This window comes from Fusarium vanettenii, assembly GCF_000151355.1.
Source record: "Fusarium vanettenii 77-13-4 chromosome 11 genomic scaffold NECHAsca_30_chr11_1_0, whole genome shotgun sequence".
NCBI classification, from domain to species: Eukaryota; Fungi; Ascomycota; class Sordariomycetes; order Hypocreales; family Nectriaceae; genus Fusarium; species Fusarium vanettenii.
This window is the reverse complement of record NW_003315855.1, coordinates 139,476-164,508: the sequence shown is the minus strand read 5'-3', so window position 1 is coordinate 164,508 and position 25,033 is coordinate 139,476. Positions and strand designations below refer to the sequence as shown.

Genomic DNA, 25,033 nt, shown 5'->3' with positions numbered 1-25,033 from the left:
CACACACCTTTCGGCCACTCAGAACTTGCTCATTTACCGATTCGTAAAGCATCATGTGGCCTGGAGGCCAACAAGGTAGATGCCAACCCGTTTATTTGTCTCCGAAAAAGTGTCCGAATAAGCAGGGAAAAGAGTCCGAAGAACCTGTGATGACTACTTTGCACATGTTAAAAGGCCCTGTCTGATCTCTCCCCAGTCGTTAGCCAACTCTTCTGTTTAACATCCATAAGTATTGCAAAGGAGTTGTGACTTCCGTCAACTGGCCTGCCTAGACCTTCCATCACCAACCTCAGTAAGAACAACACGATATGTCTGAGACAAAGGCTCAGCACGAGCTTCAGCAACGCTACAATGCAGGGTCCCAGTCTCTCGAGGATCCCGAAGTGCAGCATATGATCAACCAGGCGGATGAAATGATGGGCAAGCCGGCACGCATGCTAATCACACAAGCAGGGCTCGCTTCTATCACCACGAGCTTCAATCTTGTTGATCTTGGGTGTGGCACAGGTCTAGTCGCCTCTTGCGTCCTTAAAGCGGTGCAGCCATCTGTCTTGTCGGAGAGCAAGATTCTCTGCACCGATGTCAATGCCCGGTTTGTCGATATCCTCCTGCAACGCATACAGAGGGACAAGTGGATCAACGTTGACGCAGCCGTCGGCGATGCTCAAGTAAGTTCTCTAATAACAAGTTGCAAGTATTGGCCATCTAATCGAACTAGATCTCAGATCTTCCCGAGCACTCCTTCAGCCATGTGACCATCAATTTCGCCATGCACATCATTCCTGACCCGGCTGCAGTCCTGCGCGGTAAGTCTTCCTATCTTCTTCTTCCTAGTCTCTCTGACCTCTGACCATATTCATAAGAAAAGCTTCGCATCCTTAAACCCGGCGGTATCTTGGCATTCACTGTACCACATATCAACAACGGTCATGACGGCGGATGGGTACCGGATCTTCGCTCAGCTCTCGAGTCTCTTCCCTTCCAGACGCCGTTTCCAGACCCAATGCCGGTGGCCCTTCACGGCAAGCCCCAATGGGTAGAACCAGAAGGTATCAAGGCAGAGTTGACCGATCATGGCTTCATTGATGTCAAGGTGGAAACCATGGAGATGATCCATCCGGTTTCTAATGCCAAGAGCTTTCTAGCCTCATTTTCAATGATGATCAAGTGGGTAATTGACACATATTGGACTGCGGAGCAGAAGCAGCAGTATGGAGATGGGTTCAACAAGACGCTCGTAGAGCACCTTGAGTCGAAACATGGTGGCAAGGGTTGGGATCTCTACTCAACCGCTATTGTTGTCACTGCTCGGACGCCACAGTAGTTGTATATAAAAGACCGATGCGACGATGACTGGTGCAAAGATTGATATGTTGATAAATAGCCAACCACCTACTGGAGGGCTAACTAGTGGGCTGAAGATAGTAAAGGCTTCAAGCCGAGAAGTATTTGTGCTCAATTGTCTTTGTTCGTGTTAAGAGGAAAAAATACATTTTAAATGCCATTATTAATATTTATTCCTCAACTTTTATCAAGGATTTATCAAGGACTAACCAACCGATGCCGGGCGTGCCACTCTAGCAGTCGCCTCTCCGCTCTTCTCGTACGTGACTGGACAGGTTCGTATATTTGATCAGTGTTGTAGAACATTTGGCCAATTTTGGAGAAGCATAGGCTAACTCTTGAGTTATTCAGACAATTGTGGCAAGTATAAGAAAGTCAGCTCTTAGTAACGTACTAATTATGACTGGGTGAGTGGTGGCAAGGGGGGTATGTAACTTGAAAGAAAGAAACCCTGAAGGTGCAACAGCTAAGAGGTGCACGAAGAAAGTAGGTTGGGTTATGAGATAACGACAGGACATTAACCAATTCACAGTATTATGTCAATGTAAATAAGTAACTACCGACTTGAGGATCAACTACTAGGTTGAAAATAATAAAAGGCTTCAAGCCAAGAAGTAAGAAGTATCTGCCCCGACTTGGCGCACCTTCCATGATAGACCGACGGCGAGGTTGATCAGACACCAGAATCATCCTGGAATGGACCGCTGGCGTTCCAATGGTTCTTGGGGTTAGAATACCACAGGTCCCAGTTCTCGCAAATCCTCCTTGTTTCTCGCAGTCTCTTCTCGGTCATCAACTTTTTCAAGTCTTCCTCCCGCTCCATAATCTGCAACGCCAAACCACTTGAAGCATGCCAGGCAATGTGACAGTGGAACAGCCAGGAGCCGGGGTTGTCAGCCTTGAAAGCGACAACGAGGTAACCCCCAGACGGGATCAATGCAACATCTCGTCGTGGGGGGTTATCAAACTTGAGTGTCACTTCACCCTTACCAAGGCGTGTGGAATCATTGCCTTGAGCGAGGAGAGCAAAGTCGTGGCCGTGGAGATGCAGCTATAAATGGATCAGACCAATGACACTTCTGGCGTACCAGGGGGATTGAACTCACAGGATGTGCAACAGGTGCAAAGATCTTTTTTTTTCCAGCAACAGTGGTGTTGGGGGCCGTGATAACGAGGTAGACCCATCCATCTTTGTTTTCGGCGGGCACTACGACGTAGTCTTTGGGCCACGGATCCGTCCTGTTGAGCCCAGTAATGGTCGGCTTGGAAAAGTCTACCCACAAAGGGTTGTCCCCAAAGGACCACCAACTAAAGTTGTTTCCAAGAGCAGGTCTATTCTCAACCTTTTCCAACCCAATGTCGAAGTTCTGGGACCCTGAAATTTGATGAGTTGTATGTTCTAGTATCAGCTTGCCAGGGAGTGATGTACTCACAGTTGGTCAAGTTAACCTGTGTAATGTTCCACTTGTGAATGGGTACCAGCTTGTCGTAGTCCTCATCACGGCAGGCCAAACTGTATGGGTCTCTCCAAGTAGTAGGCACACTCGTGCTGCTGGCGTTGTACCGAAGGATGCCCTGACGCTCGTCGGGCTCATTTCCAACCTCGAAACCCTTGCATCCATCTGCGGGAACTGTGCGGATCCAATAGTTTCCATCTTCCGACTTGGGATAGGTGATGTTGTTGATTGGGTTAGCATGGAGAACGATGTGGTATCTTTGACCTGCTTGATGTCAGTCATGCATCTCCACGTTCCAGAGATCAACTTACCGATGCCAATGAGGACATTGGACACTTTATAGGGTTTGATGGGGACAAAGTCAGAACTCATAACCTCGAACAAGTGGTTGTCAATGCTAAAGACAAAGGTTGTGTCGACGGATGTGTTGATGACACGCAAAAGATATTTCTTGCCCTACGGGTACCTGGTTAATATCTGCATCTGCCATGGTCACATTCGTAGGTGCACAAACCTGGGTCACAGTCATGTTGAACCGCTCACGTGGGAAGCTGCCAGCAAAGTTTCCTACGACTGTGAGTGACGGAGTTACAGTTGTTGACAAGAAGAAACATACCAACTCCATTGATCAGGATACTGTTCATCCTGGGGAAGGTAGGGATCCGCGTCAGTTCTCGCTCCCAATCTTGGAATGCACTTCGATGGTTCCAGTCTGTGATCAGGATCGGGTCTTTGGCCTCGTCGTAGTCGGCTGATGATGGCCCGAAGATGGTTATAGGCCCCGCCAGGCCGTCGGCGTACTGCAGAGAGTAATGGCTATGGTACCAGGAGGTTCCGTACTGGAGAGCCTTGAACTCGTAGGTGAAGGTGTCGTTTGGGGCGATTGGGCACTGCGTGACACCATTGACGCCATCCATCTCCATCGTCTCAAATTGTCTAAGACCGTGCCAGTGGATAGTGGTGCCGTTGTACTTGAGCTTGTTCGTGACGTGAACTCTGATCGTATCTCCCCAGCATGCCTGGATCCAAGGGCCAGGGTAGGTTTGGTTGAAGACCTTGCCTTCAGGGTTGAGTACGCCGTCTCCGTTAATAGTCATGTTATCAACCACGAGCCAGTACTATAGAAATTGTGGTCAGATAAGAAGCGATGACCATGGTGATAGGATCTGCTTACTTCTCTCAAGACCCCTGGTGGGGCATCTATCTCATAGTTTGTCGTGATGTTGAATTCTTTCTGAGTGTGTTTATTTCTGAGCCAGCATTTTCGGTTGGTCTCACTCGCGCATGACACCCAGTCATTTTCAAGCTCTGGATACCTGCAAGTGAAATTCTTGACCGTATCTGGGCCATGAGGTGCAGGGAACTTGGGGTAGTCAGGAAGGTTGTGGTCAAAGGAGAAGATGGGTTGCTGGGAGTCGTCATGTTGGCCGAGCGGTATGGAAAAGAATGTGGCAACGCAAAGGATGAATGCTCTACAAGCCTCGTAGAGCCCCATGTTGGATGGTTTTCAAGGTGTTTCTCTAGAGAAGTTTGGACAAGTACGAAGGACTTGAAAAATGAGTAGAAGAGGAGAGAGGCCCCGGATCATGGAGCTATCGTTTCTTCTCTTTACATCTTCTCGCCATTGAATTCCCCCCTCACTTGTCTCCGGGTTCAGCTGCGGGCGAACGATGTGATAAGCCACACCAAGGTCAAACGTGATGCACATGCCTTAAGGTTGTCTTGGATTGCCTATCAGTAGCATACAGGTCGAATCCGAGGCACGGATTACAGCCATTTGGTGGAGCTGGTCTGAACCTAATGGGAGCTATTGGATATATGCAAGCCTTGAACGATAGCGCAGTTCGAGCAGACATTAACCCCTGTCGTCAGCCGCACCGAAACGGGTTCTAGCCCATGCCACTTTCGCTTTTCCCCTCTCCAAGACAAATCTTATTCGCTGACACGCCTCGTGTGATGAGAACAGGGGATACGTTTTTGTCGAAATTGTTCCAGGCTAGCTAGCCGCGTCGTGCCGTCCCGTGCAGCAAGCAATACCTCCGCTTACTCGCATCAACAGTCAGCCAGCCTCAGTTCCAATCGTTACCAAAGACGGATGGAGAAAGGAGCTTTTGTCGCTGCCGAAGGCCATTGCCGAGCTCCTTGCTTAACTCCATACAGCTGACGCGCCGATCTGCAACGGCGTCGAGGAGCTTATTGATATCTATGACGTGCGAATCACACAAGGCTTGACGTGATCCAGCTGATACACGACATTTCTCTTGAGTGCAAGTTTAAGCCAGAATGTCCCGAGCCCACAATGTGCATACACAAGCCGGCCAAAGGAGATTCTCTAAGCACATCAAGGTACTTGGTCAAGGGCTCGAGGAAGGGGTTGGGGTGGGCTTCCCAAATCAAGGTACTAACATGCCTTGAGCTTTACAGACCAGGAGGCAGACAGCTATCACCCGTTAGACCCCACGTGGCGTAGGTATGAAAATGTCCCAGAGCCCTCAGTTGGCGTCGGCACATGCAAAACGACAAAAGTTTCGTGGCAGAGACCGTTTGCGTACAAAAGTATCATCAGATCCAAAAGCGATGAACAACAACTTTGAAGTGCTTGCTTTGCCAAAACAATCTCTTAGCGCACCCATCTCTAAGCTTCCCAGACACACAGCAGAGGACACAAGGCCTACAGGTTGTGAGGCCTGAAGAACAGAAATACCCTATAGGATCACAGCGTGGGGAAAACAGCTGGAATGTGAAAATGTGACATGCCCTTTTCTCCAGCCCGTTCTCTCGGAGCCGGCCCCAATCTCCGCTCGAGGCTGGAACTCACTGACAAAATGTATGCCTTATCATAACTATGCCCTACTGGACAAATTTCGGGTTCTTTTAGGGAAGACAAAGTGAGTCTCACACAACGAACTCAAACAGTTCATAATCACAAAACCACCGTATTCCACGTTCTCAGAGCTTGGCCAAGAACAAGGCAATTTGACAACAGAGCGCACACACACGATTCTGACAAGTAAATCTCAATTGACAAGAGTAATAAGAAAAGGAAATTCGTCAAACGAAAGAAATGTCTAGTTACCCGCGCCAAACCAAAACAAATAACCCAGATCATTAACATTAAGCAAAGCATTTGCCCTCAACCATCTTTGCAAAAGTGACTGAAGGTGCGTCCACCAGCCTCCAAAAGATATCGGCAAGCCAGATGAGGATTGGGATGTAAAGCACAATGGAAAATAACCATGCAGCTTCCTTCCAAAACCCGGGATCCGTGCCAGTGAAATTTTTCCAGAAGAAATCTATCAGAGGCTTCCCGATCAACTGGTTTCCGAGACCGTGTACCAGGTACAGGGCGAAGGATATCTTGCCCAGATATCGGATTGGCCGTGTCTCCAGGACGGCTTGGCATCCCTTCAGGTAGCTAATAGCCGAGACAACAGTAGTAGCTCCAATCGATAACCATACATTTACTCCGTAACCCGGGTTATCTTTGAACCAGCTGGCCATCCACATCCATCCTGGAGTCGCATCTGCTCCCTTGTTTGGGTACGAGAGAATGTACAGACCCAGGATCAAGATGAAGATGACGCCAGCTTTCCGAACCTTTTCGCTGATCTTTCGAGACCATGGCATCTTGGCAAGAGCCTTTTCCAGGTCGAGATCATCAATCCAGGTCGTGTCTGTTTGGCCGGTGTTGGTGGGTTCAGAGAGCAACAAGAGATTGCTTTCTGCCACGACAATTCCTGCCAGGAACAAGGCCATATTCCATTGTTCCTTTGCCATGAAGTAGACAACTATGACACACACGGTTACCATTCGAACCCAAGCTCTGCACCGTGCAAGGCCCAGGATCGTTATGAATAGGATCATTGATCCACGGAATTCGATCGGGATTGTCCAAAGGTGTCCGTTGAAGTGAAACCCGCCATTGCTAGTTACCAACGTGAATGGGTTCACGATCCGATCAATATCATGAAACAGGGCCCTCGTGTCGGACCGAAATGTTGCCCCTTTGTGTCTCTTTGGGGAGATGTTTGCGAGGTGGGCCAGGTAATGGAGAAATAGCGAGGTAAGACTGGGAATGGCCAGTCTCATGCCACGACGAAAGACTGACGATGATAATCTCTTCAAGAGTGTACCATGGTCTTGCTTGTGTATGAACTTTAACGGTGAGAAGGACAGGGCATATCCAGAAATGACGAAAAAGATGGCCACCATCGCACGGCCGTGGACAATGAGCCGTACGAAGGGCAGCTGTATAAACAGACGTTTGTTCTCTCCAGGACCACCATATGCCCAGAAGAGGCCAGGGTGCCCGTACATCGTGTGGTGGAAGAGAAACACGAAGAACGAAGCCACACCGCGGAGCCCATCGAGCCAATCTGTACTGATCCGACTGCTTCCGGCTTGGCGTGTGGCAGATTGGCTTGGCCGTTCATCCTCAGAGGCATCGTGTCGTAGAAAGCTGGGTGTCAAGATTTCCTGAATCTTGATGGCGGCTACTTTCCAAGGGCTGGGAGGAGGAGGAGGCGGCAGGACGAGGGAATCGAGGCTTGATCGAGAAGAAACACTGCCGATTGCATTGGTCGCATTGTCAATCTCGATTTCTTGCCGTGGAAGGGCCGTATACGCCGGCTGGCTCATGATGTCTGAGAGGAGAAAAAGGCCGACCAGAACAAAAAACCAAGAAACCAAGAGTCGCCGAGAATGCGGGAAAGGGAGAGATGCAGGTTTTGGTTGCTGCACTCAAAATACATATATACTCTACTTTTCTTTTCCCCTGATGATCCTGTGGTATGGCAGCATCGGTTATTTGGAAGCCAACATTGTGTTAAAACCGAGGCTTTTGTCATGGTGGCTTACTAGATCACCAAGAGGCAAAACGCCATGTACCCAGATGCCCGATATCTCTCCTATGAGCAGCGCTATAGCAGATTTTGCTCCATACTAAAGTCGCGTTCCAATCTGCCCCTTTTCTCAAGGGAGACGTGAGACATTTAGTCGAGGGCAACGCTGTCCTAACCCTGCAAGGGAGGGATAAGCAACATTAGCTCGCCTCGCTAAGCGAGTCGGAACGCAAGGGAGGCCCAACATGACAAGGGAGTCTTTTGGATTGCAAAGTATACATTAAGCATAAGGCTGGTGAGAATAAGCTTATTCCTACATCGTAGGGCTGTACGATTTCGACCATGCAAGGCAGAAAGGTGAGGCAGAGATGATCGACAGGTTCAGCGCCTCTATTTGTGGCGGATTACACGACGAGGGAACGTGTTGCTATACATTAGTAGCTTGGAAGAGCCCAATTCGACTGTGCCTCGGCTGCCTCTATCATAACAGGACCTCGTTAGTCCCTTCGGAGTAAGGGAATGGGATCCAATTCCTTAGTCTCAGCCCAATTCAATTAATGTCTCTGCTTGACAACCTCCTTGCTGCACTGTTCCATTAATCGGTATCCTTGCAGAGTCGAAAGAGGCAAGAGTCGAGATTTCGTAGCATCTCTTGGTAAAAGCCAACGATCCTCAACCATCTCTTTTTTTGAGAGAGAGAGCTGAGATCCGGGTTTAAGAACGTTCCAGCCACGGTGGCCTTGAAATGTCTGGTTTCACACTGATACTACTTGACGTGCGATCGACATGATTCGCGTTGTTTGTGGCAAAAGCGCTTATGGCGTTGCTTGTAGGAATTCTAATTGTTCGCCTCCAACTCCTGGGAATCGAATTTCAGCTGGCGTTGTTTGGCATTCTCCTTGGACCACCCATGCGAGGCTGGCCAAGATGCGAGTGTTGGTCAGAAAATTCCTGGCAGAGGTCTGATGTTTCAGCAAAGTCAAATGGCGAGTTAACGGTGGAGCAGCACTCAGACAAAAACCGCAACAATCTTGCAGCCTCATAAGGCCTTATCCGAATTTTCGACCCAGTTAATCGTGTCATCTCCGAGTAGGCTGTGTGTTGCTGATGCGAGACCTTGTCAGTTCCAGATCCTTGAAGTGAGACATGCTAGACTCCATGTTGATGCCAGCCCTGTTTGAGAATCTGAGTAGTATTGAACTTGGTGCTACAAACATTATGATATCTCCCATCCCCCATCACCAAACCGCTTCACCAAGCCTTATGATCTGCTGTCTGTATGTGGGATTCAACAGTTTAGTGCTGACCCAAGCGCAACTGAACGCTTCTCTGGTGAGCAGTCTCGGTGGTGGCAAACTTCCAAGCGGGTACACCACGCTCAAAGAGTTCATCCAGCTCCTCATATGTTCGTCCTTTAGTCTCGGGGAATAGGAAGATCGTAGGGATGAGATAGACAACTGTGATGCCACCAAAGAAGAGACCGATTTTCTGACCCCAACCGGCATTTTGGTTGGACAACATCAGCGGCACCGTGTAGTTCTAAGAACAATTAGAAAGAATCCAAGCATTTCGCAAAAGTGGTAAAACTTACAAACAGAACACCGCTGGCAGACTGAATAATGGAAGCGAAAGCAGTCGACTTGGCGCGGAAGAGGGGACTAGAAACTTCGACCAAACTAATCCAGCCTATCATGATAGATTAGCAAGTGCTTCTGGACATCAGCTGACGCCAAGACGTACCAATTGGAGCAAGTGAAACGGCATAGATGAAAGCCCAGAGCGCACAGAGAGTAACCAAGGCAGCACCTGTGGCCGAGTTGGCCTCTAGGAAACCAAGGCCACCAACGATGAAGCAGAGAGCACCCATCACGATTCCACCATAGATGACGAGTGTACGACGGCCAGCCGTATCAACTAGATAAAACGAGGCAATAATTCCGGCCACCAGGACGAGTTGAATGATCAGGTTACCGAGAAAAGGATCATCGAGCTTAGCAAGGGCGAAGAAGTATGTAGCGTAGTTGAAGAAGAGAGGTGCGCCGACAAAGTTTTGGAAGGTAAATGGCAATGTCGCGATGATGGCTCTCTTGATGTTCAACCAAGTGAAGAATGCTCGCCATTGGTTGTCGGCGTGCGATTTTTGGAGTTCGACCGACTTGTCGGTTTCGTACTTGATGACGGCGTATTCGTGGTCAAAGTCGTAGCCTTCGACGTTGCCAATGAGTCTTCGTAGAGACTTTTTGGCATCTTCGGGTCTATCGTGCATAGCATACCAGACTAATAAGAAGTTAGCTGGTGCAACTTACATGGCAAGGCATAAGAGGCTGTACGCACCTGGCGACTCTGGGAGATAGAGCATGGGGATAAGCCAGAGACCACAGAAGACAAACTCGGAGAAAAAGATGTTGCGGAACTTGAGGGGAGTAGTGTCCTTGAGGATCTTGAGACCAATGGCGAGGAAGAGCTGGCCGATAGCAAAGAAGAGCGAGAAGCCACCGAGCAGAGCGCCGCGGAACTGGGGCAGAGCAGTCTCTGACAGGTAAATCATGATGGAGGAGCTCAAAAGACCCGAAGCAAAACCTCCGACAAGTCTAGAGCACAGAATGAGTTCCCAACCCTTTGCAACGATGGCGAGAACGATAGACTGAAGGATCCAAACGTAAGTATCTGGCTAGTGACGACTAAAGAGGAGGGGGCGTATCGTACTAAGGCGAGGAACACGGTCAAAGCCCACATGTTGAACTTGCGACCGAACCGATCGGCCGTAATCGGAGCAATCAATTGAATAATAATCTGCGACGCAAAGTTCATGGCCTGCCACAGCGAGACATGGGTTGAGTTGAGGGCTGGGGCGCCCGTCTCGGGATCGGTCACGGTAGCGAATTGCTCGATGAAGCCTTCGTTGGCAATGATACTTCCGATAACGGAGTGACCGTAGCCGGAGTACCTGTATAGGAACCGTTAGCCATTCAAAGTAGCACAGACTAAAAGAGCAAGACTGGCGTACATTGCGCCGATAGATACCATGAGGCCGGTGGCGTAAAGGCGCCAGAACTTCCTCACGGCCTGGGCACGCGTCAAACCCGCAAAGGCCGAGGTGATTGGCGTTATCTCGTCGTTGGCCTTTTCATTTTGGGGGACATCGTCGATGTGGTTGAGCTCGTCGGCATTGGCGACGCTGGACTTGTCGCAGTGGTTGTCCATGCTGTTCCAACGCGTCAAGGGTAAAGATTGATAAGGCAGTGAATCCTATTGTGTGATTGGGTATGAACCTGGGTTGAACCTGGAATCAGACCTCAAGTTGGAGTCCAAGACTCAATCTTCTTATACAACCATGGAAGAAGCTCATCGGTTCCTAACACCATTGTTGATGGATCAGTCGGCTGTCAGTACCGATTGTCTGGATCGAGACAGGCCATTGATGTGGGGTGGGAGTTTCTCCGAGCTCAAGCTATTTTTCTGTTTGTGAGGCCGGAGAAATAGACCATCTCCAGATGGAGCCAGCATGGGGTATTCTCCGGTCGGTTTTTCTGATCTGATTGGTTGTCCGGAGAAACTGACACGGTGAACGCGTGGAGATTGGCAAACTCGACGCGGTAGTCTCACAACTTAACCGTTCCTTTCCCCGCGTTTATCACCCTACTATGTAACACAATCCCCGGATCACCGCTCTCTCCAAGCTCTGACGGTTCAAGCCGTTGTTCCTGACGGGATACCGAGGTCAAAGCAGCTTTCTAGGCCCAGCAGCGTGGCTCACCCTCTATTTTATCCGGGCGACCAAATTAGCCGCTGTTTCTTAAAGTGGGATAGTGTCACCTGCTCACCCCAGATCAAGACACATGACCTGGGGAAATACGGAACTACACGTATCCTGTTTTGTTTACGTACCTCGTACATCGCTGGATGATGCCGGGGCCGTCAGGCCATCAGATCAGGTCAGTTGGAGAATTTTCAGCTAGCCGATGTAGATCCGTTCAACCGGTCACAGGAGCACTTTTCGTGAATCCCCGACGCGTCGTAACTCAAGCCTCCACGGACCATCCAAGTCTACCATGATGCCTAACAGTAGCAGTATAGGCACCCGCATAGAATGCACAGCTGTTCTACCAAGTCGCGGTGCCGGCATTTCGTAATTGGCTTTCCAGAAGTAAAGTGTCTCTTCATCACCTTCAGTCTTTCCATCTCGGCGTCCTCCATTGTGTGAGTGGAATTAGGTGGTGATCATATTAGTCGATAGTTTGGTCGAGACGCGATCGCATCCGACCGTCGGAGAAATCGGTGGATCGAGGAGTTAGGTGTCAGACAAACAAATAGGCCCCATGCAAGTCACGGTAGACTACATTGATTCTCGACACAGGCTGTAAATCACCTCAGAGTCACAAAGATAGTTCCAAGATCCATACAGTTGACCGTCACATCTTCAAGCTTGTGTATTGGAAGCAGACCGGGGATGACCAACTGGAATAGCACTACCCTATACCTACGCATGAGCACAAAGGATCGCAATATTATGGAGGCCCCACGAGTAAAAACCTAATTTTGTAACTTGGTGAGGTACTTCATTCTTTACCTGAACGAAGAATCGGCCAATTCCTAGGGCTACTACCTATGCGGGTAATCCCATGACTTGAATTCTGGGTTTGCTGCGTATGTTTTCACGGCTTCATTTCGCGACCCAGGCCAACTGTGGGACGCAAAAGTGATGGGACGTGCACGCTTACCTAAGCTCTAAACCATGGCGGTTTTGTCGCATGTGCCAAAAAGGGATCTCGTGATAGCCTCATTTCTCAAATCAATGGGCAAACTATTAAGACGATTGTATCTACCCCGTCTTGAGCCTTTATGGTTAGGAGAAGTTAAAGGATAAAGGCATATTGGTCTTTTCTAACCACAAAGTGGATAGCGATAGCAAAATAAAAGTAATTTATCTCTTAATATTTTGTGAGAAGCAATACTCCCTGTAGCATAGTATTGACATCTCAACAAGCCCAAGTTCGCGTGATATCAACTAAAGCTCATCCCAGAATGAGTTCGATGTCTTCAAGTGGCTGGTTCTCCCAAACGTGTTGAAAGATCCGTCCCAATCCCTTGCGATACGCTATGCCATCACTCCATTCAACCCAGAGGATATTGACGAAGTCGTAGTCTTCTCCTAGTCTAGAGAAGGCATGCCCTTTCGAAATCGCGACAACCTGAAATGCTTCTTCTTTGCGTGATTGTCTGGTGGTGACGCTGTCATGCTTCTTCACGTTCGCGGCTGAGCTGTTGAGCTGGCGATGACCTCGTAAGCGCGACTCGTGTGTGCACTCTACCTCAGTAGGCTCGCCCTCTTCGTCCTCCGCATCCATAATCGAAGAACTTGTAGTCGCATGTAAGGTAAGATAACCAGCAAACAAACCGTTCTGGTCTTTCAGATATAGAGGAATGGGGTCATCGGTAAATTTCTCGAGAGAGGTAGAAGGGTAATGGTGTTCCCACTCGAGAATCCTTGCGTCTGGTTTTCCTTGCAGTACATTCTTGGACGACTCCCTCCAAAACAGCCCCTTCTGTGTTCGACAAGAAAGGTACCTTCCCCACTGGAATTCGTTGGAGGTTTGGCTCGATTTGATTATTGGAATGGGATACCAAAACTGAGTGTCCGGAGCATCCTCATGCATATAGTAGAAGGCCGGTGTTTCCTCTCGGGGTTTCCAAGGGCGGAAGTGCTTATCGTCTTTGACCATGGAGCTCTCGCTTTTCAATCTCGTCCAGCCAGACGGTAGATCGCCTCCCCCCTTATTCAGGAAGCGCTGCCTGTACTTGAACCCCTCATTCTGATAGGGTATGAGCTTTGGTTCGGATTCCTTCTTGTCTCGAGCGTACCATTGGACCAAGGGTTCTGTCCGGCAGCCATCAGAGTAGAAACGCATAGTTTTGCTGTATCGAATGTAATCGCTTGCTCCGATCCAAGACGAATAGTCCACCTCTGTGGCCCAGCCGGCCCAGGACCAAGTCGGTGGGCACTCCCCTTGCGCTTTTGAAGGGACTTTTCGGTAGATTTTGTTGGGGGAACCGGGCTGAGGCCATTGGGTATGAGGATTCGCCTTCCAGAGAAGCGCAGCATCAAGAAACATGATTGGAAGGCCCTGGATGAAGCCTCCCAGAAAGATACTGCTAATGGCCGTCGAGAACCCGGCAAAAGCGCTCAATGTGTCCTCTGGAAAGGTGAACTGCCGGGTCCCATAGGCTTCCACAAGCTGATTTAGCCCTGTGATGTCTGGAAAAGTAGTATTCAACGCCTCTTCGCCTAATACCCCCCATCCAGACCCCAGGAGCCTTGGCTTGTGATCGTAGTCCGAGTCCTCAGTCCAGACCACAGTACCGCAGCTCCATTGGACCGAGTCGTCACTGAAGATGAGGCGTCTGGGAGAAAACAAAGCTTCTTGAAAGGTCCAGCCTCGGCGACACCATGGCATTAGGCCTGTTGTATACTCTAGCCTCTCCACGAAACGATAGCCGCCTGCAGATACGGTTCGTACTTGAAGAGAGCGAGGCTCCGAGATATTTTCAAGGCCTCGTAGGCCGTGCCACGCGTCGGATGCTTGGGCAGATATTATCGTGAGTTTGGCACCCGCATAGATGGACGACATGTTGGTGATTTGGTGATGCTTGGATGCTCCATCGTCTTGGACAATGCATAGTGCATCAACCCATAAATATCTTTCGCCGAGCAACTTGACGAGCTCGATCGAGTCGCGAATGGTGCGGGCAACTTGCTGAGCTAGCGGGCCGGTAGAGAGAGCCCGTTCCTTCTGAAGCTCGGTCAAGTTGCTTCGTTGCGTCATCAGCATCGTCTTGGTGCCCCATATGTAGCTCAAAGCAACATATTGATGCCCCGGCTGCACGGGAACCAGGCAGTACTTGTGAGTGTCAACAAGCTACGCGGCACGAGAAGCAGGTAGTCTTTTAGAAGCCAGTGTCTGCTCACACTTGGAGTCGTGCGTTGTGCAACACGTGTCCTTCCACTGGCGAAGAATGGCTGAGTCAATCCAAGAAGGGTTATTGTCGCGTCCATGTCCGATGTTGCTTCCACCTACCGACTGTTTGACCAAATTGAAGTGGAATTTGTAGGCAACTCGCGGATTAAAGATGATGCAAAGGCCAGGATCATCGTTGTCAGAAACTAACTCGCAGGCCAGGCGAGACCTTTCTGGAAAGAAGCCCTTGAGTAGTTTCGGGTGGATGGTACAGTCTGAAGTTGGAGAAAGCTCCCCGATAGTATGCATGCCGGATGGAAGTTGAGTATAAGAAGGCAATGAACTCAGGCGCTGGATAATCTTGATGCACACATCGCAAATATGCTGACTTGTACCTGCGACGCGCGGTTCGTTAGTACTACTTGGAAAGATTTTAGATGGGATAACATTGTACCGATCTGACGAGGCTTTGGGTTGTTTTTGGGGAGTTGATCCATCATTTCGTTGTGGTTGGTTGATATGGCGTGGCTACTCTCTGCACGTTGGCGAGCCTTGCTGCCATTTCGAAGGAGGAGCAGGTCAAGAGGGTTCATCTTGCGTGGACTGGGGATTTTGACATAAGTGCTGTCGGATGCTAAATAATTGTTTAGATGAATAGAAGTGAGGTGCTGACTTTTAGCGATAATCCAACGTGGTCGGAGTGCCTGTTTTCTGCAGGCAGGACAGTGTCATTAATCGGCCTACCGATCATCAGGTTGAGGCTGAGCAGGCTGCGGCTTGAGGCTGATGTGGTGTGCAGGAGTAAAGTAAGATCCAATGAGTTGTCAAGTTTTCAGGTCGTCTCACTCGACTCGTATGATCCTCCTTGTATTCCTGCTGATAGATGACTATCATTAATCCTTTAGGCAGTAGTGGCAGCGACCAATCCTGCAAGGCATTTTGGAAGATTAGGCTGGATTCTGACAACCATAACGACAGAGGCTAACATATAAAATGAGCATTAGAAGTCTTGGGCCTTTTTCCTACAGTCATGATGGCTTCCCTTTCACTCTTTAGGCTTGAATCACATCGGTATCACCGGTCTTATTCCGCGGGAGTGTCCTCCGTAGCTGACAGGGAACCATTGTTTCACGGCTGGCGCTATCGCCGCTATTGAACGCCACTATGGATCCACCGGAGTTCGGCCCCGAGATACGGATACAAAAAGACAAGAAGGTGACGTTACTAGAAGCATAGAATGAAGATAAATTGATCGTGCAGTTTATGGTGCCCCGTGGAACTTCTCACGCGCGATGCTTGGTGTGTTCATCAATGATGAGATGCTGGAGCTACGGGCCTATTGTGTTTGTTTGACGTGAATCTGTCCCTGAGGCCTGATCTTATCCGCCAAACCCCGGCCAGAAGTGGATGCCAAAGACAAACTATTGAATTGAGACCACCAGATCTAAGCAAATAACGGCGATGCCACGCACGCAAGTGGATGTTCATTTCGGAAATGATTCTACGATCCTTGACACTTGCATTGTTTAAATCAGTTTGGTCCCAATTCATGCAAATTCTCGTCATTCTCTTCATCCAACTCCTAGACTTGCCCCTAGTGTCCGCCGTTTGCAATGATCTTCTCCAAGGTCTTCATTGCCATCACGGCTCTGGCTGTCAGTGGCTCGGTCAACGCCAGCCCTTGTCTTCCCAGCTCTAGGGCCTCGTCGTCCACTCTTTTGTCTACTTCTACTGTGTCTGCCTCGACGGAAACCACTGCTTCGACTTCGGGTGAATCATCGACCACTGCTACAGCGACAGCCACGACTACCGAATCGTCGACCTCGATAGAATCCACTTCCACCGACGCCTCGACTACCGAACTGTCCTCGACGACTGCTGAGACCTCGACGACCGCCGAGACTTCCTCGACTGACGCCTCCTCTACTACTATTGAAGTCACTTCAACCACTGCCGAGACTTCAACTACTGCTGAAGCCTCTTCGACGACCGCAGAGATCTCCACCACCGTCCAAACCTCCTCGACCACTGCTGAGGCTTCTTCGTCTACAACTTCGGTTTCTGTCGAGCCCACAAACTTTGTCAAAAACCCATCCTTCGAAAACGGAGACGCACCATGGCATCTCAGTTCGGGAGCTAGTAGGATCCCATCGGACAATTCGGATGGCAACTGGGCTGTGTACGTCTCAAATTTCCCAAGCGCGATGCCTGACTAACAAAAAATGTAGCTCCTTCACACTCCAGGACCCGGACGAGTTGCAATTTGTTGAGCAGGCTATCCAGGGCTTAACTGTTGGTGCCCAGTATAAACTGACCTATCAGTGGTGGACTCCATACTCTGCAATACCAGACGGCTGCTATTTTCATGTCGATTTTAACGGTGTAGACTCGCAGGTCGACCGCATGCCAAGCCCCAACGACTACTTTGTCGAGGCCCCGTCCGTCACATTCACCGCGAAAACCTCGCCACTGACTGTGCTGGTTGGTATATACTGCACCTCGACGCCTGCCTTCTCGGTGAATCTGGACTCTTTCGTGATTTTGCCAGTTTAGCCAGCTTGTTCTCAGAATGCAGGAGGAAACTAGGATGTCAAGACAAGAACGATGGCAGTCGACTTTTACTAAAAACATTAATACCCAAGTTATAGCCTTATGTACTGTTGTAGCTATTTAATAGAGGTTATATTGTTTGAACTGAATGTAGTTGTAAGTTGTAGCACGGATCTTGATGGGAACTGAGCTGGAAGATCGAAGGTAGTTGTACAACTTTCGCTGGGCCCTCCTTTAACATACTGGTCTTCCGAAATACCCTGAGAAAAGTGATGCTCCTCTATCATGTGACACAGTCCGTTGATTTGCTCATCATGACATGATTAGTCAGAGTGGAATGGCCAGTAATCACCTCTGAGGGAGGGAGTATTTTCTCCTCCGCGCGGGTCAAGTGAATGCTGGGGTAGAAATGGGGCAGGCTTTCTACTCCAACAAGGCGACTCGGCAGCCCCATTGATCTTGCCGAAGATATTCATCAAGGCCTTTGAGAGAGAATTTGCAAAGCTTGCTAACATATATGAACTGTAATAATCCGGCCTGGGAGACTTATCTCATTGTATTCTTCACTCGCTTTCGACATGGCGGCTCAACACGACTTACCGAACGGCAGCCTAAATGGCGTCAGTTCCAAATCTTTCGGCTTTATCGGGCTCGGGATTATGGGATGGGGCATGGCTAAGAATCTGAGGGCCAAGATTCCCGCCGAGTCTGTGCTCAACGTTTGCGAGATCAACAAAGCTCGACTGGATGAGTTTGTATCCTCAACATCCGGCAAGATTCAAGTTTGTAACAGTCCGCTCGAGGTGGCTCAAAGCAGTGTGAGTGATGATTCAAGATACCGTATGAACCGGTCTAATACGTCTCAAGGATGTGATTATTACCATGCTGCCTCGCGGAGAGCACGTTCTTCAAGTCTTTACAAACCCAAAGAATGGTCTTCTCTCAACGGCTTCTGGGACTAAGACCTTCATCGACTGCTCTACCATTGAAGTGAAGACGTCAAAGGAAGTGGCCGCCGCGGTAGAAAAGTCCGGCCGTGGAGTGTTTGCCGACGCTCCTGTCTCGGGAGGACAAGGCGGCGCCAACGGAGGCACCCTAACCTTCATGGTAGGTAGCACACCAGAAGTCTTTGACACAATCAAGCCCATTCTAGAGAAGATGGGCAAACCGGAAAACATCTTTCACTGTGGTGGCTCCGGTGCTGGACTGGCTACGAAGCTCATCAACAACTACCTCTCCGCCATCAACATGATTGGAGTCTGCGAAGGCATGAACATGGGCCGACTGTACGGCCTGGACCCTGCTCTTCTTGCTGGAGTTATAAACAGCTCTACGGGAATGTCGCGGAACAGTCGGGAACAGAACCCAGTGAAGGGTGTCTCATCTGTAGCGTCTTCGGCCACCGACTTTGAGGGCGGTTTCTCTACTGAGCTCTGCCACGGCGTTCTACAGATGTCGATGGAGCTCGGTGAGCAACTTGGTGCTAAGAGCATGTTGGCACCAGTGGTTAAGAACATGTACGATTGTGCTGTTCAAAGCGACAAGTGCCGTGGAAAGGACTTTAGGAGTATTTACCGGCTGTTTTCCGAGGATGAAGGACAGGAGTTGCCAGTGCTGAGTCCGAACAAGCTCAATGGGAAGAAGGAGTAATAGATGAATAGAGACTTTATTGCTCATCGACTTTGGCCTCGTAGTGAATTGTTCGTTTTTTGCCATAGGCGAAGCCCCACCATGATGAGATAACTGAGCCAGAACATCGTGAGTCTTGTTCAGCAACCTAGAGAATGGGGTTCTGTCATTAACGACTGAGCAAGCCATGTCTTTGCAGATTGTGGCAGTAGGGTGAATGAATATTCGCCGGGACTGGCGTCTGGTGATGTAAAAATATGGCTCCTTGCACTCTATTCTCTAACATCGATTGCAAACCATCTACTATGACCACATCAGAGAGCACCTGGAAAGAACCGACCCTCACTCTGCGCTTGTTTTTCCCAAGCTCCATCATGTGCAAAAACAACCTCGACTTCCTTCATATCTCCAGGATCTCGAATCGTCTCTCTAATGATGCGAAGAGTCTTCTCGGCTTGAGCCTTGTCCTGGTGAATACAGCAGACCACCCCTGGGTATGCCACGTCGTTCCAAGTGGCCACGTCCTTCTCTCCAGTCAGGAGTCGCCGATCGTGACACGAGTCCCCGGCCAGGTAGACGTGCTTACCACTCTCCAGTCGACACAGGAGGTTAATGTGGCCGTCAATGTGTCCTGGTGCGGAGACGACATGGACACTTCCGTCACCGAAGACGTCCATAGCAGCTTCAAAGCGACCCTTTCGGTGCCAAGGCTGTGAGAAATAGCCGGTCAGCCGCTCGGTTTGGGTTGTCAAGATCGTCTGTTCCTCCATCGGCGGAGGAGTCGCTGGTAGACCCGTTGACGGTAGCTCTATCGTCCTCTTCATGTCCAGCATACCCTGCTCGAAGTGATTATGACTTCCCGCACTGGTCTCTCCCTTGCCGTTGATGAGCTTTGCTGCTCCCGGCCCGACGACATATGTTGAGTTGGGGTAGTCAGAAGGCGTTCCGACATGGTCCCAGTGGAGATGGCTGAACATGACGACGTCGATATCGTCAGGCCCTAGACCACCATCCGAGAGTGACTTGATTGTGTCTGGGTCACCGGAAAGTGGTTGTCGGGTCTGGGCATGCTTGAATATGGGCGGGGCATAATCCTCGAGCTTCCGCCGGATGCCGAGATCGAATACGATCCTCGTGGTTTTTCCCGACTGTTGGTCCGTATGCTGGATCAAGAATGAAAGAGAGGGGACCGTTGTTCGTGCCGAGGTATCTTCCAGGGGCGTGACAAAGAAACGCTCTGGCAAAGTCAAGTATCCTGCCTGAAGGGCGTGAACCGAGACGAACGACATGATGAGAATCTGCGACAAGAGGCAGAAGCAGAGTCAGGGGAACAATGAAATGATAGTGGCTACATCGATATGCTATCTGTTTCTAAATACCGAGCCCGGCGGCCTTTGTAAATGCCGAACTCCAGAAGAAGCCGAATGAGTGCTGCTTCGGGACATCATATTTACCCCAAACGATCGCCCGCCGGAGGATGTTATCCCCTCCCGGGTTTCTCACGCAACAGCATCCCCGAAAGTCGTCAGGCATTTTTACCCCGAGGTGCTGGAGGAGAAAGACCCACGCTCCTTGACGACATTTTGAGCAACATAAAAGATACCACTACATGTCCGTGCATTGATCGATGATTTATGTGAAGAGTACACCTCGGACAAGTTTATTGTATACCCATTGAGAAATCCAGAGATCATTAGCAAGATGTCCACCGAAAAGAAGTTTGACAACCTCCACACCGAGATGTTTGATCTCGGCCTCCAAAACCGCCGTGAGGTTGTTGGAGACGCCTACGTCAACGCCGCGCTCGAGAACGGCAAGAGCGAGTTCGCCTACCCTGGTCAGCAGCTCGTGACCGAGTGAGTATTGTCTCCGCGTCTGGTGGCTTCGTCTAACTCTTCTCGTCAAGGTGGTGTTGGGGCAATGTTTGGTCACGCCCAGGTCTTGAGCGCAAGCAACGCAGCCTGTTGAGTACGTAAATATTCCCCTAGCAGGGTAACTGATCTAATCTAGTGGCCTCTAGACATTGGCATGTTGATTGCCCTCAAGAGCTGGCCCGAGTTGGGTGTCCATGTTCGTGGGGCCCTGAACAACGGTCTTACCGAGATTGAGATCCGTGAGGCCATTCTCCATGCTACCATCTACTGTGGTGTGCCAGCTGGTGTCGAGGCTTTCAAGGTTGCTCAGAAGACGATTAATGACATGGTTGAGAAGGGAGAGCACAAGAGGGAGTTGGCGCAGGTGTCTCCATTCCTCGAAAAGTCTGCGTAAATCGCCTAGCTAGAAGATACGGCTGCTTGTTGCCATAGTAGAAGAATAAACTACACGTAACACTCCATCGACATGTTCAAATTCGCCACTAAAAGCAACCAGTACCGTCAAGTTGTGTCTGCTTCGTCCCCAGTTCATCCGCTTGTGTGTGTGCTCTCTCCAGCTTGCCAAGAGTTCTCCATGCATTCATTAACTTTAACGAGAGCTCAAATGTCACAGCCGGACTAACGGCTCAACCCTCCTGTTCCAGACCCTCGGTTCGCAAGCAGACATGACTCAATCAGCTCCAAGTCGCCTCACTCACCCCATCTAGACCTCATACCCCAGATCTACTCCGCATAATTTCTCCCCCACGGGCACACAACCTGGTCCGTGGACCGAGAATCAGGGATGGCGCGAATGGGTTCACGGTTCGCCGCCGCGTTGCCATGTTGGACGTTCATCATGATTCTCGATATATAAACTCTCTCCGTGCTCTTACATGTCTTGTCACACACATATCTGCTTCACCGGATCTCTACTGCCATCATGTCGGGAACCAGCACGAGGTACAACTTCCTCATCATCTTCTTCGTTGCCCTAGGGTCCTTCACCTATGGCTTCAACTCGGCCATCAGTGGCTCTGTGCTAGGTCTTTCTTCGTTTCTTAACTACTTTGATCTTGTCACCAGCGGCCCTGGTGCCAGCAAGAGCAACCAGATCATCGGTGGTGAGTTTCGGCTACAAAAGACACGATACGACGTGGGCTAACTTTCATCCACAGCCAACAATGCACTCTTTGCAGGTGGTGGTATCATCGGCTGCGGTCTCGTCCCCTGGCTGCTGGACCGATGTGGCCGACGTCTTGCTATCCAGATAACTTGTGCCATTTGCTTGTTGTCAGCGGTCTTGCAGGCCGCATCCGTTCATGTTGGGATGCTACTTGTTGGCCGTTTCATCAATGGCATTGGAGTTGGCATGATTGACGTTGCTGTTCCGATTTATCAATCCGAAATTTCTCCTGCCAAGGTCCGAGGACGCATGGTTGGATCTCATGGATTTCTAGTAGTTGTGGGATATGTGAGTTCATGCATGCTGGCCGTTCCGTTGATGTGAAGCTGACTAGTCTTTTCTACTCAGGCTATGGCTGGATGGGTTGGCTATGGATGCTTCTTTATCACCAAAGATGCCCTCCAATGGCGCCTCTGCCTTGCATTCCAGATCATTGCCCCCCTCCTCCTTCTCGCCGGCTCTCCTTGGATGCCAGAATCCCCACGATGGCTGTGCAAGGTTGATAGAGTCTCGGAAGCACAAAATGTTCTTGAGAAGCTGCACCCCAGTTCCGAGAACCACCCCGAGGGCCACTCTTTCGCCGAGAATGAACTTCACCAGATCCGAAACCAGCTTGAGATTGAGAAGTTGGAGAATGCAGCCACCGGTTGGGCCGAGGCCTTCTCCAGACCTTCATACCGCAAGAGACTTCTCTATGGCTTCTTCGTTCAGTGAGTGGCCTGTCACTTTGTCTACAACGAGATGCGTACTAACTGTGTCCCTTTCAGATGCATCGCTCAGTCCACCGGCGTACTGGTTGTCAACAACTACCAGATCCTCCTCTACGATGGTCTCGGCCTGCGAGGTTCCATCGCTCTTATGCTCTACGCATGCTACAACTCTCTGGCTGCCTTCATGAACTGGGTCAACAGTTTGATCTTGGACCGCTTTGGACGCATCCGAATCATGGTCGTCGGTCTCATCGGCTGTTCCCTCTCTCTTTGCGGCTTCACTGCCATGGTTGCTGAGTTTGTCGGAACCACCAACAAGATCGGAAACGGCTTTGGAGTCTTCTTTCTCTACCTCTTTGTCTTCTTCTACGGTGGTACCATGGATGCATCGTCCTATGTCTATTGCGCCGAGATCTTTCCTACCTCGATCCGTGCCCAGGGAGTTGGCTTCAGTGTGGCTGGTTTGTTTATCATGACTCTGATCTACACGCAGACTGCTCCTACCGCATTTGAGAACGTCGGTTGGAAGTACTACCTCGTCTTCATCATCCTTCCCTGGATTGGTGCATTCATAATGCAGCGATACTTCCCCGAAACCGCGGGACTGTCTCTTGAGGATATCGCGGTTCTTTTTGGCGATGAAGCGGCCGTGAACGAGAACAACGAGTCGACAAACAAGTCGAGTGAGGGATCTACTATTCAGGACGGAGCTGATAAGGGAGAGACACGCCACAAGAATGTTTATTCTGAGCATACCGAGGTTGCCTAGTTGGCGGCGCAGTGCAACTGATGGAGATGAGGGCAAGGGAGGCGGATCTCGTTGACAGTTCTACCTGAGTTCTTGGGTAGGGTATCGAGACTCTTCAAGTTGCTACAGGATGTATTCTAGTTATTTGTCGTACGGTTTGGCTGATACGCTTTGTTCAACTCATACATCGCCACTCATACATCGCCAGTGCTATGGGAATGATGACATATGAGGAGGGTCACATAGAGGGGGAGAAATCAAGAACAGTGTTGATGCATCATTTGAATTGCTTAACGAGTCATCGAAATTCCCATGAGAGAGTTGGTCAACCTCCAATGTCATTAATCGACTGGGCAATAAGAGGAGACGAGCACGACGGAGTCATTGGAACTGGCGCTAACTGATGTCACTTGCTTACGAATCTTTTCTTCTCCAGCCTTTAAAGCCTCCAATACCGTCCCTCATTCAACCCGCTGTGGCTTAGCCCACTTCGATTCATGGTTCAATGACAAGAATTAAATCCAAGTCATTGCACGAGACAAAACCCAGTGACAATTGACCAGGGTCTTTTCACTATTGTTTGTTCATCCCCAACCACACCCAACTACCAATCAAGATACCGGAAATGCAGACTGCAGCGGTAGTGGAGCGCTTCGGCGAACCATACGTCTTGAAGCAGATCCCACGCCCCGAAAACCCTAAAGGGCCTGACCTTCTCATCAAGGTCCTCGCGGCCTCATACTGCCACACAGACGCCGTATTTGCTGCGGGGCTCTTATCTCAGGACTTGCCCAGGATCGGATGTCATGAGTTTGCTGGGGAGGTGGTGGCGGTCGGCCCTGAAGTCCGGGGTATCGCTGTAGGCCAGAGGGTGGGAGTGCCAGGCCGGGCGTATCATCCTTGCGGCTCTTGTTACGAATGTACGCACCCCGGACATGATGAGATGGGGTACTCGCCTTACTGTCCCCAAGCCGGAAACCTGGGTCTGACACGGGATGGAGGGTTTCAGGAGTACTGCTTGGTGGACAGCCGGCAGATCGCTCCCCTACCTGAAAGCCTGCACGCAACGCAAGCTGCACCGCTGATGTGCGCCGGTCTTACCATCTGGAGCGCTCTTCAACATGAAAGGGTGAGGAAAGCACAGCGAGTTGCTATCATTGGTGCGGGAGGTGGCCTGGGTCATATTGGAGTGCAATTCGCTGCATACCTTGGAAAAGACGTCCTCGCTGTTGATGCCGCAGATCAGGCACTCCAGCTTGTCCGACAGGTCAAAACCGACCTCGGTGAAGCGGGAAAGAGGGTGCATATTTCTGATGCCAGGAAAGAGGACCCGGAGACCATGAAAGCCTTGGGCGACTCGATAACCGGCATTGCGCCTACAGAGGTTGGGTTGGACGCCGTCATCCTTCTTCCAGAATCTCAAAGAGCGTTCGATATGGGCATGAAACTACTTCGGAATCACGGGACCATGGTTGTTGTCAGCTTCCCCAAGGACAAGTTGTCAGTCAGCGCACATGACCTTGTGTTCCGCGACATTGCTCTGGTTGGCAGTTTAGTTGGAAGAAACCACCAGTTGAGAGAGATGCTGGACTTTGTGGTCAAGCATCAGGTTCAAGTTCGAGTCAAGACGTTTCCCTTTAACCGACTCAACGAGCTTGAAGAGCAATCTCATCAGGGAGAGGGGGGCAAATTGGTCATTGATATGACGCTTCAGTAAAATAGGTAGCTATCAACACTCATTGAGCGTCTTCATCTTGAT

The 25,033-nt window shown here is 50.1% G+C and overlaps 11 protein-coding genes across 11 annotated transcripts; 6 read left to right on the top strand and 5 right to left on the bottom strand.

Annotated features, from left to right (window-relative positions):
- Positions 1-392: 392 nt before the first annotated feature.
- Positions 393-1,324, top strand: NECHADRAFT_51474 (uncharacterized protein; the record flags this gene model as incomplete). Its single annotated transcript, XM_003043120.1, has 3 exons — positions 393-668; positions 719-806; positions 864-1,324. 3 exons carry the CDS (start codon positions 393-395, stop codon positions 1,322-1,324), a joined length of 825 nt encoding a protein of 274 aa, XP_003043166.1.
- A 693-nt stretch (positions 1,325-2,017) lies between these two features.
- NECHADRAFT_86298 (uncharacterized protein) lies at positions 2,018-4,296 on the bottom strand (the record flags this gene model as incomplete). The annotated part of the gene is made up of 7 exons (XM_003043035.1): positions 2,018-2,395; positions 2,451-2,719; positions 2,778-3,065; positions 3,113-3,257; positions 3,316-3,374; positions 3,418-3,919; positions 3,976-4,296. The coding sequence occupies 7 exons, from the start codon at positions 4,294-4,296 to the stop codon at positions 2,018-2,020; spliced, it is 1,962 nt and encodes a 653-aa protein (XP_003043081.1).
- Positions 4,297-5,927: 1,631 nt separating this feature from the next.
- On the bottom strand, positions 5,928-7,310 carry NECHADRAFT_24175 (uncharacterized protein; the record flags this gene model as incomplete). The annotated part of the gene is made up of 1 exon (XM_003043034.1): positions 5,928-7,310. A coding segment is annotated over one exon (1,383 nt), but the record flags the coding sequence as incomplete, so codon positions are not given.
- Positions 7,311-8,938: 1,628 nt separating this feature from the next.
- NECHADRAFT_86296 (uncharacterized protein) lies at positions 8,939-10,846 on the bottom strand (the record flags this gene model as incomplete). Its single annotated transcript, XM_003043033.1, has 6 exons — positions 8,939-9,181; positions 9,234-9,328; positions 9,383-9,919; positions 9,977-10,286; positions 10,349-10,589; positions 10,650-10,846. 6 exons carry the CDS (start codon positions 10,844-10,846, stop codon positions 8,939-8,941), a joined length of 1,623 nt encoding a protein of 540 aa, XP_003043079.1.
- A 1,811-nt stretch (positions 10,847-12,657) lies between these two features.
- On the bottom strand, positions 12,658-15,191 carry NECHADRAFT_86295 (uncharacterized protein; the record flags this gene model as incomplete). Its single annotated transcript, XM_003043032.1, has 4 exons — positions 12,658-14,559; positions 14,610-14,714; positions 14,810-14,993; positions 15,046-15,191. 4 exons carry the CDS (start codon positions 15,189-15,191, stop codon positions 12,658-12,660), a joined length of 2,337 nt encoding a protein of 778 aa, XP_003043078.1.
- A 571-nt stretch (positions 15,192-15,762) lies between these two features.
- Positions 15,763-17,151, top strand: NECHADRAFT_101981 (uncharacterized protein; the record flags this gene model as incomplete). The annotated part of the gene is made up of 4 exons (XM_003043119.1): positions 15,763-15,813; positions 15,859-15,897; positions 16,197-16,777; positions 16,827-17,151. 4 exons carry the CDS (start codon positions 15,763-15,765, stop codon positions 17,149-17,151), a joined length of 996 nt encoding a protein of 331 aa, XP_003043165.1.
- Positions 17,152-17,726: 575 nt separating this feature from the next.
- On the top strand, positions 17,727-18,798 carry NECHADRAFT_97103 (uncharacterized protein; the record flags this gene model as incomplete). The annotated part of the gene is made up of 2 exons (XM_003043118.1): positions 17,727-17,966; positions 18,016-18,798. 2 exons carry the CDS (start codon positions 17,727-17,729, stop codon positions 18,796-18,798), a joined length of 1,023 nt encoding a protein of 340 aa, XP_003043164.1.
- Positions 18,799-19,091: 293 nt separating this feature from the next.
- NECHADRAFT_86292 (uncharacterized protein) lies at positions 19,092-20,066 on the bottom strand (the record flags this gene model as incomplete). The annotated part of the gene is made up of 1 exon (XM_003043031.1): positions 19,092-20,066. The coding sequence occupies one exon, from the start codon at positions 20,064-20,066 to the stop codon at positions 19,092-19,094; it is 975 nt and encodes a 324-aa protein (XP_003043077.1).
- A 412-nt stretch (positions 20,067-20,478) lies between these two features.
- Positions 20,479-21,045, top strand: NECHADRAFT_86291 (uncharacterized protein; the record flags this gene model as incomplete). Its single annotated transcript, XM_003043117.1, has 3 exons — positions 20,479-20,633; positions 20,684-20,745; positions 20,798-21,045. 3 exons carry the CDS (start codon positions 20,479-20,481, stop codon positions 21,043-21,045), a joined length of 465 nt encoding a protein of 154 aa, XP_003043163.1.
- Positions 21,046-21,573: 528 nt separating this feature from the next.
- NECHADRAFT_86290 (uncharacterized protein) lies at positions 21,574-23,295 on the top strand (the record flags this gene model as incomplete). The annotated part of the gene is made up of 4 exons (XM_003043116.1): positions 21,574-21,754; positions 21,809-22,104; positions 22,165-22,526; positions 22,584-23,295. The coding sequence occupies 4 exons, from the start codon at positions 21,574-21,576 to the stop codon at positions 23,293-23,295; spliced, it is 1,551 nt and encodes a 516-aa protein (XP_003043162.1).
- A 589-nt stretch (positions 23,296-23,884) lies between these two features.
- On the top strand, positions 23,885-24,991 carry NECHADRAFT_51477 (uncharacterized protein; the record flags this gene model as incomplete). The annotated part of the gene is made up of 1 exon (XM_003043115.1): positions 23,885-24,991. A coding segment is annotated over one exon (1,107 nt), but the record flags the coding sequence as incomplete, so codon positions are not given.
- Positions 24,992-25,033: the final 42 nt, after the last annotated feature.